This window comes from Ambystoma mexicanum, chromosome 4p, assembly GCF_040938575.1.
Source record: "Ambystoma mexicanum isolate Mex_15411 chromosome 4p, UKY_AmexF1_1, whole genome shotgun sequence".
NCBI lineage: Eukaryota > Metazoa > Chordata > Amphibia > Caudata > Ambystomatidae > Ambystoma > Ambystoma mexicanum.
The window spans coordinates 17,482,242-17,497,447 of NC_090927.1; the positions used below are offsets into that span (position 1 = coordinate 17,482,242).

General features: G+C 50.2%; 1 protein-coding gene across 1 annotated transcript in view; it reads left to right on the forward strand.

Annotated features, from left to right (window-relative positions):
- LOC138452923 (zinc finger protein 684-like) overlaps positions 1-15,206 on the forward strand; it is a 225,034-nt gene that overhangs the window by 50,627 nt on the left and 159,201 nt on the right. The window contains exon 4 of the mRNA XM_069605275.1: positions 3,762-3,863. Coding sequence (XP_069461376.1) covers positions 3,762-3,863 — 102 coding nt within the window. The remainder of the gene's footprint in view (positions 1-3,761; positions 3,864-15,206) is intronic.

Here is a 15,206-nt window from a genome sequence, read left to right on the forward strand (position 1 = left end):
GTTTATCCTGCTTCTGCTTTCATTCCCAGGGATTAGCAGCTTCTACTTCCTGTTGTCAAGTTTCATTTGTTCCTACTCTACACTCCGGAACATTCAACTCCAATCAAGACTCTTGGACATCAGGGTTTTTTCTGCCACTTGGCTTTTTCCCTGCTTTGGGGCTGGCTCCCCGGGGTCCCCCAAGGGCAGGTTCCAGCTCTGCCAAGGTGGCCTCCGGGGGAGCCAGACCCTATTTACACGAACGGAAGGACCGCAAGCCTAAAGAAAAGCCATATTTCGACAAGAAAAAGAAGAGCAAACCATCTGGTACTGTATCCAAGGACCTTACTTCAGTGGAATCAGGTGAGGAGGATTGGGAGGGTACGCAGGGACCTGACAGGCTGTCCCGTGCTTCCCTTCGTTCTCCTCACCGGTCCCCATCTCCGGTCGGCAACCTTTCGTAGGTCTGTCTACCAGGGAGCTTTGGCAAAGATCAGCTGGTGCACGATGGTCCCTCGTAGCTCGCGAAGAGGTCTCCTAGTCGGGGCCTCTCTTGGATCAGTTCCTTGAAGGCACGGCAGCTTTCAGATAGCGAAGAACCGCAGCAGCGGTTCATCTTCTTCCAGTGGGCTTCAAAGTGAAGCATCAGCTTCAACCCCCACACTGGCTCCCCTCTTTTGTTTTCAATGCTCTTACACTATCAGAAATGTTGTCAGGCCTAGTACGATAGTTTATTTGCCCATTCTCAATGTCTCAAGGCCTTTTAAAAATGTCATTGGCCCTCATTCCGAGTTAGGACTACACCGTGGAGTAAATAGCTCCATGGTTGGCAACCATGGAGCTATTTACTCCATGGAATACCGGCATGGTGAATGGAGTAATTACCGGTCCATTCCAAGGTTGGATGGACCGGTAATTCCCCATTCACCATAGCCCTTCCCCATCCCCATTTCTGCCCCCATAGGGCTCAATGGGAATGGGGAAGGAGGTAATTACGGCACCGTAAATTACGGTGCCGTAATTTACTCCAAGGTCACTTTGCGAGGTAAAGAGGGACCCGCAAAGGGAACTCGGAATACGGAGGTAAGGGATTACCGCCATCGGTGCCCTTACAGGCGCCGGTAATCCCTTACCTCCAACCTCGGAATGACCCCCATTGTATTTTACCCTTGCTCCCTCCCCCGCCTGGAAGGGCTTTGAAACGCGTTGTGTATAGGCGCTATATAAATAAAACCTATTACATGGTGATACACAGCACCTTCACTGCATTGTCACAGTGAAATCCTTTAGAATTCTCATAAGGTTTAAATACCTTTTCTTGTGAGAACTACTGTTCCCAAGAATAGTAAAATGAAATTGACTTTACTTACCTTTTTCTCTTTGTAGGACCAGCACACCCCATCTTATGCGGAGTGCTGGGGGGGGGGGGTTACTTAGCAGCCCCTTTTCCTACTTACTCATATAAAAAATGTTATGTTACCCTCACTACTTTAAATGGTTGGTGGCAGTGGTTTAATTTTCCTACCATTGTGCTTTTCTACCGTAGGCTGAATCCTCAGCTGCAGTATAGCACCCATGGGTGACCATTTTGTCAAAATGTCCCTGGTCTTCTTTTTGCCATTTTCTATTTGTGAGGTCTTTCTTAGGTTTTACTCTGAGCCCTTTGTTTGAGCCCTTTGTTCATTTTGCCTTTGGCGTGCTTCAGTACTGAAACCCGCCTCTGGCTCCAGTGTGTCTGTAAGGGCAGGAATTGAGGGAGGTTCCTGAAACTCCCCTGCCCTTTGTCTTTAGGAATGCCGGAATGCACCTAGCACTGATTGGCTGGCTGGCTATACTTGCAGGACAGCCACCCTGCTGTTAGAGTGACAGCCATGCTGTGCATGAATGGGAGAAACCTGCTTAAAAGGCGAGGGTTTTGGGACTGAAGACAGATTCGACCACTAGGAAGAACAACCCGATGAAGAAACCGTGAACAAAGCTTGCTGCATCCTCTTGGACCTTTTCAATTGCCCGGTGAAGCCCTGCTGCTGTGCTGAAACTCTTTTTTCTGATCGACAAGAGAAGCTCCGGAAGCGATGACGTCTTCCCTTTGGTTAGTGGCTCCAACTAACCCTGAAACAAACTCTGCTGCACCGCCTTCCCCCACTGGCTGTACTTCTATGCTGCTGCGGGAACCGAGGACCAGGGGTCAAAAAATCCATAGTCGAGTGCAACATCTACAACCCGGCTAGAAGCTCCGGGAGTCTGCTAAGGACCCTCCAGAAGCAGGACGACCAGAGCTTGAGTCCCCTCACCAGAGTGCAGGACTCAAGGAGTGAAGGAAGCCCAACCAGTATCCAAGATCCGCGGTGGTGCTGTTTACCGAGCGCTGAAACCACAAAGTGCCGCTGACCTGAAAAGAGCCTGTAGCTGCCTCCGTCCATCGAATTGCTGCTGCAGAAGTCCCCAGATGTCCCCCTCTTGTCCCCACGACTGAGGCCCAGGAACACAGGATCTGCATCTCTGCAACCAGACAGAAGCTAGCTGGACCACTCTTCTTCTAACCAAAGGTACTCTTCTGACTTGGGGTACTTAACTCAGTGTCTGCAGCTTCCTCTTCTCAGTTCAGACTTGCAGTAGCTGCTTTTCTAGAGTTGATCCCAGCTCTATCTTTCACAAGTTTAACAGCTTGTGACCATACAGGGGTTTTTCTTCAACAAACTCTCTAACTTTGTGCAAGACCTTTACTATCTAAGAAGTGCCTCAGCTCCACAGACATTGCTCCAATTGGCCTTTGCTGTCCTGGCTCCCTGCAGACTCTTCTGGTCCATTGACTTTGATTCTTACTGACCCTCATAGGAGATGCATTGGTTTTAAACTGATATTGCTGGGAAAGGTTTTTATCTAGACTTTATTGGAAGATTTAAAGTGCTCACATGCTCTGAGAACCTGTTTAACCTTTTTCCTTCCTCTAACCTTTCCTTTCTGCAAATCTCAGAATCTACAAAGTGTACTAGTGATATATAAATGCCATTACTGTTCTAGTTATTGAAGTCACCTCAGTGTGTAGGAAGCATCTCTAAAGAGTATCTACTAGCTTTGTGTTGATTCTGAACAAGTATTTTAAAGTGTATTTGATTGCTACATATATTGCCCTTTTTAAAGAATGCTTATTTAAAACAACCGTTAATAAATACATAATTATTTTAACTAAAAACCTTGATTGTAAGTGTTACTTGGCTAGTTGTATTTGTGGATTTCATTGCTACAGCCTACAGCTCACATGTACCCCACCCCTCTTGAGATAAGCCTGGCTGCTCGGGCACACTACCAACTTGTGTAGTACAGACCTATAGCAATAGGTGGGTTACCTAATAGCAAGAGGACAGGGGTTGTGTATAATCTCCCCCAGGGTTACTACATCAACAGTCAGTCCCACCTGGTCTACATTGCTTCTGCCAAGGCTTTAGACTGGTCTGAGCTGAGGGATTACAGTGTCTCGGACGAGGAGGCCCTTAACCTCACTGCCTCTTGGAAGGCTCTCCTCATGGTCTATAGAGGTCTATTGCACAGACCCTCTGCACCATTTCCAATACTTGAAAGTAAAATGAGTTCAAAATGTCTTTGCGCCTTTCTGTTTTCATGTCATATATGTCATTTTCTTCGAGAAATCTTGTAAAATTTCTATTCTGTCCAATGTTTGGACATTTACATTTAGGCTTTAGATTGTTGATGCACCCTAAATGTAAGTACTATTCATACATGTGATGGTGTAAAACATGGATTTTATCTTTATCAAACAGAGCAAAGTGCTGCTGAGTCTGAGGTTTTATTGAGGGAGATCCAACATCCAAAGGAAACTCTGGACACAATTAAACAGGAAGGAGAGTCTGGTACAAGCGCAGGTAAGGAGGAATGTATATCAAATGTGACTATATGTCTGGCATCGTCTCGTATAGTACCTAACTCTGCAAGAGTATGATTCCACTGTCATGGCACCAGGTTCCAAATGAGAGCCAAGGCCAGTACCTAACTCTGCAAGAGTACGATTCCCCTGTCATGGCACCAGGTTCCAAATGAGAGCCAAGGCCCGGTACCTAACTCTGCAAGAGTATGATTCCCCTGTCATGGCACCAGGTTCCAAATGAGAGCAAAGGCCCAATACCTAACTGCAAGAGTACGATTCCCCTGTCATGGCACCAGGTTCCCGATTCCCCTGTCATGGCACCAGGTTCCCGATTCCCCTGTCGTGGCACCAGCTTCCAAATGAGAGCCAAGGCCCGGTACCCAACTCTGCAAGAGTACGATTACCCTGTCATAGCACCAGGTTCCAAATGAGAGCAAAGGCCCAGTACCTAACTCTGCAAGAGTACGATTCCCCTGTCATGGCACCAGGTTCCAAATGAGAGCCAAGGCCCGGTACCTAACTCTGCAAGAGTATGATTCCCCTGTCATGGCACCAGGTTCCAAATGAGAGCAAAGGCCCAATACCTAACTGCAAGAGTACGATTCCCCTGTCATGGCACCAGGTTCCCGATTCCCCTGTCATGGCACCAGGTTCCCGATTCCCCTGTCGTGGCACCAGCTTCCAAATGAGAGCCAAGGCCCGGTACCCAACTCTGCAAGAGTACGATTACCCTGTCATAGCACCAGGTTCCAAATGAGAGCAAAGGCCCAGTACCTAACTCTGCAAGAGTACGATTCCCCTGTCATGGCACCAGGTTCCAAATGAGAGCCAAGGCCCAGTACCTGACTGCAAGAGTACGATTCCCCTGTAATGACACCAGGTTCCAAATGAGAGCCAAGGCCCGGGGTACCTAACTCTGCAAGAGTACGATTCCCCTGTCATGGCACCAGGTTCCAAATGAGAGCCAAGGTACCTAACTCTGCAAGAGTACGATTCCCCTGTCATGGCACCAGGTTCCAAATGAGAGCCAAGGCCCACTACCTAACTGCAAGAGTATGATTCCCCTGTCATGACACCAGGTTCCAAATGGGAGCCAAGGCCCGGGTACCTAACTCTGCAAGAGTATGATTCCCCTGTCATGGCACCAGTTTCCAAATGAGAGCCAAGGCCCAGTACCTAACTCTGCAAGAGTACGATTCCCCTGTCATGGCACCAGGTTCCAAATGAGAGCCAAGGTACCTAACTCTGCAAGAGTACGATTCCCCTGTCATGGCACCAGGTTCCAAATGAGAGCCAAGGCCCACTACCTAACTGCAAGAGTACGATTCCCCTGTCATGGCACCAGTTTCCAAATGAGAGCAAAGGCCCAGTACCTAACTCTGCAAGAGTACGATTCCCCTGTCATGGCACCAGGTTCCAAATGAGTGCCCAGGCCCAGTACCTAACTGCAAGAGTACGATTCCCCTGTCATGGCACCAGGTTCCAAATGAGAGCCAAGGTCCGGTAGCCAAGTCTGCAAGAGTACGATTACCCTGTCATGGCACCAGGTTCCAAATGAGAGCCAAGGACCAGTACCTAACTCTGCAAGAGTACTATTCCCCTATCATGGAACCAGGTCCAAACGAGAGCCAACATCCGGTACCTAACTCTGCAAGAGTACGATTCCCCTGTCATGGCACCAGGTTCAAAATAAGAGCCAAGGCCCAGTACCTTACTCTGCAAGAGTACTATTCCCCTGTCATGGCACCAGGTTCCCGATTCCCCTGTCATGGCACCGGGTTCCAAATGAGAGCCAAGGCCTAGTACCTAACTCTGCAAGAGTATGATTCCCCTGTCATGGCACCAAGTTCCAAATGAGAGCCAAGGTGGGAACTGTTCATTCTTGGTCTCCCCCTATACTTTTGGTGATTATCCTAAAGCAACACACACGTGTCTCTTGAGAGTGTAGGTTCTGGTTGTCTTGATGCTGTGACAGCTTATGACTGAGTGCTAGAGTTATCTGTGCTGTGACTGTCTTGATGCTGTGAACTCTGGAGAGTCGGATGCTGCCTGTATTGATGCTCTGAGGGTGGGTGCTTGCTGTATTGATGCTCTGACCTCTGGAGAGTATGGATTCTGGCTGTATCGATGCTGTGAGGATGGATGCTGGCTGTATTGATGCTGTGAGAGTGGGTGCTGGCTGTGTCAATGCTGCGACCTCGGGAGAGTGTGGATGCTGGCTGTATTGATACTGTGTGGGTGGGTGCTGGCTGTATCGATGCTGTGACCTCCAGAAAGTGTGGATGCTGGCTGTATTGATGCTGTGAGAGTGGGTGCTGGCTGTATTGATGCTGTGTGGGTGGGTGCTGGCTGTATCGATGCCGTGACCTCTGGAGAGTGTGGATGCTGGCTGTATTGATGCTGTGGGGGTAGGTGCTGGCTGTATTGATGCTGTGATAGTGGGTGCTGGCTGTATTGATGCTTTGAGGGTGGATGCTGGCTGTATTGATGCTGTGTGGGTGGGCGCTGGCTGTATCGATGCTGTGACCTCCGGAGAGTGTGGATGCTGGCTTTATTGATGCTGTGAGGGTGGATGCTGGCTGTATTGATGATGTGTGGGTAGGTGCTGGCTGTATCAATGCTGTGACCTCAGGAGAGTGTGGATGCTGGCTGTATTGATGCTGTGTGGGTGGGTGCTGGCTGTATCGATGCAGTGACCTCCGGAGAGTGTAGATGCTGGCTGTATTGATGCTGTGAGAGTGGTTGCTGGCTCTATAGCTGTTTGACCTTGGGAGAGTGTGGATGCTGGCTGTATTAATGCTGTGAGGGTAGATGCTGGCTGTATCGATGCTGTGAGGGTGGATGCTGGCTGTATCGATGCTGTGAGGGTGGATGCTGGCTGTATCGATGCTGTGAGGGTGGATGCTGGCTGTATCGATGCTGTGAGGGTGGATTCTGGCTGTATTGATGCTGTGAGGGTGGATGCTGGCTGTATTGATGCTGTGAGGGTAGATGCTGGCTGTATTGATGCTGTGAGGGTGGATGCTGGCTGTATTGATGCTGTGAGGGTGGATGCTGGCTGTATTGATGCTGTGAGGGTGGATTCTGGCTGTATTGATGCTGTGAGGGTGGATGCTGGCTGTATTGATGCTGTGAGGGTGGATGCTGGCTGTATTGATGCTGTGAGGGTGGATGCTGGCTGTATTGATGCTGTAAGGGTGGATGCTGGCTGTATTAATGCTGAGTGAGTGGGTGCGTGCTGGCTGTATCGATGCTGTGACCTCAGGAGAGTGTGGATGCTGGCTGTATTGATGCTGTGTGGGTGGGTGCTGGCTGTATTGATGCTGTGACCTCCAGAGAGTGTAGATTCGGGCTGTATTGATGCTGTGAGGGTAGATGCTGGCTGTATTGCTGCTGTGAGGGTGGATGCTGGCTGTATTGATACTGAGGGTGGATGCTGGCTGTATTGATGCTGTGAGGGTGGATGCTCGCTGTATTGATACTGTGTGGGTGGGTGCTGGCTGTATCGATGCTGTGACCTCAGGGGAGTGTGGATGCTGGCTGTATTGATGCTGTGTGGGTGGGTGCTGGCTGTATCAATGCTGTGACCTCCGGAGAGTGTAGTTGCTGGCTGTATTGATGCTGTGAGTGGGTGCTGGCTCTATTGCTGCTTTGACCTCGGGAGAGTATGGATTCTGGCTGTATTGATGCTGTGAGTGTGGATGCTGGATGTATTGATGCTGTGTGGGTGGATGCTGGCTGTATTGATGCTGTGTGGGTAGGTGCTGGCTGTATCGATGCTGTGACCTCCGGAGAGTGTGGATGCTGGCTGTATTGATGCTGTGAGGGTGGATGCTGGCTGTATTGATGCTGTGTGGGTGGGCGCTGGCTGTATTGATGCTGTGACCTCAGGAGAGTGTGGATGCTGGCTGTATTGATGTTGTGTGGGTGGGTGCTGGCTGTATCAATGCTGTGACCTCAGGAGAGTGTGGATGCTGGCTGTATTGATGCTGTGTGGGTGGGTGCTGGCTGTATTGATGCTGTGACCTCCAGAGAGTGTAGATTCTGGCTGTATTGGTGATGTGAGGGTAGATGCTGGCTGTATTGATGCTGTGAGGGTGGATGCTGGCTGTATTGATACTGAGGGTGGATGCTGGCTGTATTGATGCTGTGAGGGTGGATGCTGGCTGTATTGATGCTGTGTGGGTGGGTGCTGGCTGTATCGATGCTGTGACCTCCGGAGAGTGTGGATGCTGGCTGTATTGATGCTGTGAGGGTGGATGCTGGCTGTATTGATGCTGTGTGGGTGGGCACTGGCTATATTGATGCTGTGACCTCAGGAGAGCGTGGATGCTGGCTGTATTGATGCTGTGTGGGTGGGTGGGTGCTGGCTGTATCGAAGCAGTGACCTCTGAAGAGTGTAGATGCTGGCTGTATTGATGCTGTGAGAGTGGTTGCTGGCTCTATAGCAGTTTTACCTTGGCAGAGTGTGGATGCTGGCTGTATTGATGCTGTGAGGTTAGATGCTGGCTGTATTGATTCTGTGAGGGTGGATGCTGGCTGTATCTATGCTGTGAGGGTGGATGCTGGCTGTATTGATGCTGTGAGGGTGGATGCTGGCTGTATTGATGCTGTGTGGGTGGGTGCTGGCTGTATTGATGCTGTGTGGGTGGGTGCTGGCTGTATCGATGCTGTGACCTCAGGAGAGTGTGGATGCTGGCTGTATTGATGCTGTGTGGGTGGGTGCTGGCTGTATCGATGCTGTGACCTCCAGAGAGTGTAGATTCTGGCTGTATTGATGCTGTGAGGGTAGATGCTGGCTGTATTGATGCTGTGAGGGTAGATGCTGGCTGTATTGATGCTGAGGGTGGATGCTGGCTGTATTGATGCTGTGAGGGTGGATGCTGGCTGTATTGATGCTGTGAGGGTGGATGCTGGCTGTATTGATGCTGTGAGGGTGGATGCTGGCTGTATTGATGCTGTGTGGGTGGGTGCTGGCTGTATCGATGCTGTGACCTCAGGAGAGTGTGGATGCTGGCTGTATTGATGCTGTGTGGGTAGGTGCTGGCTGTATCAATGCTGTGACCTCCAGAGAGTGTAGATGCTGGCTGTATTGATGCTGTGAGTGGGTGCTGGCTCTATTGCTGCTTTGACCTCGGGAGAGTATGGATTCTGCCTGTATTGATGCTGTGTGGGTGGATGCTGGCTGTATTGATGCTGTGTGGGTGGATGCTGGCTGTATTGATGCTGTGTGGGTGGATGCTGGCTGTATTGATGCTGTGTGGGTGGGTGCTGGCTGTATCGATGCTGTGACCTCTGGAGAGTGTGGATGCTGGCTGTATTGATGCTGTGTGGGTGGGTGGGTGCTGGCTGTATCGATGCAGTGACCTCCGGAGAGTGTAGATGCTGGCTGTATTGATGCTGTGAGAGTGGTTGCTGGCTCTATAGCTGTTTGACCTTGGGAGAGTGTGGATGCTGGCTGTATTGATGCTGTGAGGGTAGATGCTGGCTGTATTGATGCTGTGAGGGTAGATGCTGGCTGTATCGATGCTGTGAGGGTGGATGCTGGCTGTATCGATGCTGTGAGGGTGGATTCTGGCTGTATCGATGCTGTGAGGGTGGATTCTGGCTGTATCGATGCTGTGAGGGTGGATGCTGGCTGTATTGATGCTGTGAGGGTGGATGCTGGCTGTATTGATGCTGTGTGGGTGGGTGCTGGCTGTATAGATGCTGTGACCTCCAGAGAGTGTAGATCCTGGCTGTATTAATGCTGTGAGGGTAGATGCTGGCTGTATTGGTGCTGTGAGGGTGGATGCTGGCTGTATTGATACTGAGGGTGGATGCTGGTTGTATTGATGCTGTGAGGGTGGATGCTGGCTGTATTGATCCTGTGAGGGTGGATGCTGGCTGTATTGATGCTGTGTGGGTGGGTGCTGGCTGTGTGGATGCTGGCTGTATTGATGCTGTGAGGGTGGATGCTGGCTGTATTGATGCTGTGTGGGTGGGTGCTGGCTGTATCTATGCTGTGACCTCAGGAGAGTGTGGATGCTGGCTGTATTGATGCTGTGTGGGTGGGTGCTGGCTGTATCAATGCTGTGACCTCCGCAGAGTGTAGATGCTGGCTGTATTGATGCTGTGAGTGGGTGCTGGCTCTATTGCTGCTTTGGCCTCGGGAGAGTATGGATTCTGGCTGTATTGATGCTGTTAGTGTGGATGCTGGATGTATTGATGCTGTGTGGGTGGATGCTGGCTGTATTGATGCTGTGTGGGTAGGTGCTGGCTGTATCGATGCTGTGACCTCTGGAGAGTGTGGATGCTGGCTGTATTGATGCTGTGTGGGTGGGTGGGTGCTGGCTGTATCGAAGCAGTGACCTCCGAAGAGTGTAGATGCTGGCTGTATTGATGCTGTGAGAGTGGTTGCTGGCTCTATAGCAGTTTTACCTTGGGAGAGTGTGGATGCTGGCTGTATTGATGCTGTGAGGGTGGATGCTGGCTGTATTGATTCTGTGAGGGTGGATGCTGGCTGTATCTATGCTGTGAGGGTGGATGCTGGCTGTATCGATGCTGTGAGGGTGGATGCTGGCTGTATCGATGCTGTGAGGGTGGATGCTGGCTGTATTGATGCTGTGAGGGTGGATGCTGGCTGTATTGATGCTGTGAGGGTGGATGCTGGCTGTATTGATGCTGTGAGGGTGGATGCTGGCTGTATTGATGCTGTGTGGGTGGGTGGGTGCTGGCTGTATCGATGCTGTGACCTCAGGAGAGTGTGGATGCTGGCTGTATGGATGCTGTGTGGGTGGGTGCTGGCTGTATCGATGCTGTGACCTCCAGAGAGTGTAGATGCTGGCTGTATTGATGCTGTGAGGGTGGATGCTGGCTGTATTGATGCTGTGAGGGTGGATGCTGGCTGTATTGATGCTGAGGGTGGATGCTGTCTGTATTGATGCTGTGAGGGTGGATGCTGGCTGTATTGATGCTGTGAGGGTGGATGCTGGCTGTATTGATGCTGTGTGGGTGGGTGCTGGCTGTATCGATGCTGTGACCTCAGGAGAGTGTGGATGCTGGCTGTATTGATGCTGTGTGGGTAGGTGCTGGCTGTATCAATGCTGTGACCTCCGGAGAGTGGAGATGCTGGCTGTATTGATGCTGTGAGTGGGTGCTGGCTCTATTGCTGCTTTGACCTCGGGAGAGTATGGATTCTGGCTGTATTGATGCTGTGTGGGTGGATGCTGGCTGTATTGATGCTGTGTGGGTAGGTGCTGGCTGTATCGATGCTGTGACCTCTGGAGAGTGTGGATGCTGGCTCTATTGATGCTGTGTGGGTGGGCGCTGGCTATATTGATGCTGTGACCTCAGGAGAGTGTGGATGCTGGCTGTATTGATGCTGTGTGGGTGGGTGTTGGCTCTATCGATGCAGTGACCTCCGGAGAGTGTAGATGCTGGCTGTATTGATGCTGTGAGAGTGGTTGCTGGCTCTATAGCTGTTTGACCTTGGGAGAGTGTGGATGCTGGCTGTATTGATGCTGTGAGGGTAGATGCTGGCTGTATTGATGCTGTGAGGGTAGATGCTGGCTGTATCGATGCTGTGAGTGTGGATGCTGGATGTATTGATGCTGTGTGGGTGGATGCTGGCTGTATTGATGCTGTGTGGGTAGGTGCTGGCTGTATCGATGCTGTGACCTCTGGAGAGTGTGGATGCTGGCTGTATTGATGCTGTGTGGGTGGGTGGGTGCTGGCTGTATCGGAGCAGTGACCTCCGAAGAGTGTAGATGCTGGCTGTATTGATGCTGTGAGAGTGGTTGCTGGCTCTATAGCAGTTTTACCTTGGGAGAGTGTGGATGCTGACTGTATTGATGCTGTGAGGTGGATGCTGGCTGTATTGATTCTGTGAGGGTGGATGCTGGCTGTATCTATGCTGTGAGGGTGGATGCTGGCTGTATCGATGCTGTGAGGGTGGATGCTGGCTGTATTGATGCTGTGAGGGTGGATGCTGGCTGTATTGATGCTGTGAGGGTGGATGCTGGCTGTATTGATGCTGTGAGGGTGGATGCTGGCTGTATTGATGCTGTGTGGGTGGGTGCTGGCTGTATCGATGCTGTGACCTCAGGAGAGTGTGGATGCTGGCTGTATTGATGCTGTGTGGGTGGGTGGGTGTTAGGCAGAAACCTGTGCAGTTCCCTTGGGGAACACTGCAAAAGATTTAAGACCACAGGTATAGCAGTAAACCCACTTGGTAGCAGTCTGCACCACCCAGATTTACCTGGTAGCTGTGGCTGAGCAGTCAGACTTCCCTCAAGAAGAGTTAGGCAGTATGCAAAGTATACACAATATGTACTCAGACACAATAGCACAAGCAAACACTGACCAGAGCTTGGTTTCAAAAGTATATAGTTATTTATTTTCAAGAACATATAAGTTGAAAACACTCTAGCAAAAATATAGTAAGACACTCTAAACACAGTTATATGGAAAGCAGTCCCAATCCTTATTCCTATCTAGACAACTCTAGGTTAACACCACATAATTCAAACAGAGGTGAGCGCTTAACGTTAGATGACACTCTAGTAGGTAAAAAGAAGGGAGAAGGAGCAGAATTAGGTTAAACACACCACTCTAAGGTCCAGAACACTTGCAATAGGCTCAAAGAAGTACAAAGTCACAGATGAGCAAAAGTCACTAGGCAGGGCCCACTCTTAGAGTAGCCGGAGCGAAAAATGTGCCCAAGATCACACTGTTATTAGGGATTCAAAGTCTTGCAAAGAGTTAGAAAGAGTTTAGAGTGGCTTAGAAAGTTTAGCCAAGGTGTCCCAGGCACTCCCAGGTTCGAAAGCCGGGGGCTAAATCTACCCCGTACAGTCGGTGGCAAGGGAAGCCAGGCGGAACACGGTACCTTAAGCGGAAAGGGTCCTCCAGCGGTGGCAGTTGTTCCAGGCAGTGGCAGCAAGGCTCGACGTCGGTCAGGGGAGAAGAAGTTCTCGCTGAAGAGCAGAAGAAGAAGGTCGTTGCACTGCCCGGGAAGAAACCAACCGCGGAGTCCTCCGGTTAAAGGGTTGTACCGACTTTCGCGGTTAGGGGTAAAAATGTGGTATTCCGGTTGCCGGGGTGCTTGGCACGGGCAAGGCGGCCACGGGATACCTCGAGAAGCGAAAAGAAGGTGAAAACTGGTTGTCCCCACCAGTCAAGGGAAGGAGCCACTCCGTTAAGAGTTCTCCTTGGTCGTCGGGAAAAGTGGTGAGACGGTTCAGCAGGGCTCCACCGGGTGGTGTCGTCGAAGCAGGTCGGCTCAGCTCTTCCCTCGTCGGATTCTTGGTCCTGTGGCGACTTCTGAAGTTCCAGTCCCCAAAGCCCTGCTTTTATGCAGCAAACCCCCATTCACCCAGCCTAGCTGTCACTCAAACATGCTAAGTGGTGAGCCGGCCGGCTCACCACTTGGGCCAATCAGGACGGAGTGCGACTTGAGTTACCAAGGTAACTCAGTCCAGGGTGCCTAAATCCCCCTCCACCCCTCCTAAGACAGAGTGGCACCACTTTGGAGGGCTTCTGTGGAGAAGCCCGCCAAAAGTGGAACAAAGGGCTCCACTTTGGGTCAGAGTTACAGAGGCGAACACCAACGCCATTTTAGAATCAAGTTTTGGCAAAAAGTCCCAACCGGAGTTATAATAATAAATATATAAACCGGCGGTATGTTTAAGGCTACCGTAAATAAATAATTAAATGTGTTAGCCTAAAACAATGGGAAATCCCATAGGAAAATATTCGCGGTCGAATATAAAACGTAGTTTCCACTGCCACCAGCCAAAACTCGATCAGGGGGGATGGAGACGTGCCCCCTCGACTAACAGACCCTGGGGCAATCGAATTGCCCCAGCCAGTACGTCCACAATATGATGGTTTGTACTGGTTCTGTTCAGGATTCAAGACTAGCAAAGTCTTTGGTGACTTTACATGCCCTGGGAGACAGTAGTCAGTCCCAGGGTATGGAGTCTATGTTGGGGAGTCCCTAGGACACCCCTGGGTCACGGCACAGAGGGTGCTGTGTAACCCACATCACAAAAATACATGAGGCCCTATGGAGTAAAAGACCCCATAGCCCATTCAACACAAGGTTTAACCAAGAAAACACACTTCAACATGTCCAAGAGGGAGGGTAAAAGAGTCTCACTCTTGGCAGGAGAAAAAAAGAAACCCCAGAAATCCAGCAAAGCTGCTGGGGGACTCACTAGGTAGGGAAATTCAGCCTAAACAGAGAATTCTCCCTAACACTCGCCCCCCCCCAGACTAAGGGACAGGAGGATTTAATCCACTCCTGGATGAACCTCATACCTCTAGTCGATGATATACATCCTAGAGAGTCCATCAGCATTTTGATGGTGACACCCTGACCTGTGCTCAATGGTGAAATCAAACCCTTGCAGGCAGATTGACCATCTCAATAGTTTTGGATTTTCCCCTTTCATTTGCATTAACCATCTCAAGGGTTGGTGGTCAGTCTGAATAACAAAAGTAGAACCATACAAGTATGGCCTAAACTTCTTCAGTGCCCACACAATAGCAAAGCATTCTCTTTCGATAGTTGCCCACCTTGTCTCAGGATCCTTCAGTTTCCTACTGATGAAGCAAATGGGGTGCTCCCTACCCTTCTCATCCAGTTGGCTTAGAACTGCACCTATACCTACATTGGAAGCATCAGTTTGTACAATGAAAGGTTGGTGGTAGTCAGGAGCTCTCAATACTGGAGCTTGGCAAAGGGCTCTCTTCAGTTTTTCAAAGGCCTGATTGCACTCCTCATTCCATTTTACCTTTTTAGGGAATTTGGGAGAGGAGATTACATTCAGTGGAGAAGCTATGGTCCCATAGTTCTCAATGAAATTCCTGTAATATCCAGTGAGGCCTAGAAAAGCTCTCACTTGGGTTTGAGTAGTTGGTGTTGTCCAATTTTGCACAGCTTCAATCTTGCTGGGCAAAGGCCTTATTTCTCCACCTCCTACCTCATGTCCAAGGTAGACCACTTTACTTTGACCAATCTGGCACTTACTGGCTTTGATTGTCAAATGGGCCTTTTCCAGAGCCTGCAACACATGTCCTAGGTGGTTCACATGTTCTTCCCAGGAGTGGCTGAAGACTGCAATGTCATCCAAGTATGCCATGCAGAAATCTTCCATCCCAGCCAGAACTTGGTTCACCATCCTTTGGAATGTGGCAGGTGCATTTTTTAGTCCAAAAGGCATGACCTTAAACTGGTACAAGCCAACTGGGGTTGAAAATGCAGTTTTCTCCTTGGCATGGTCTGTCAGGGCTATTTGCCAATAGCCTGACGTCAGGTCAAATGTGCTGAGGTACTTGGCTGCACCAAGTTTATCCA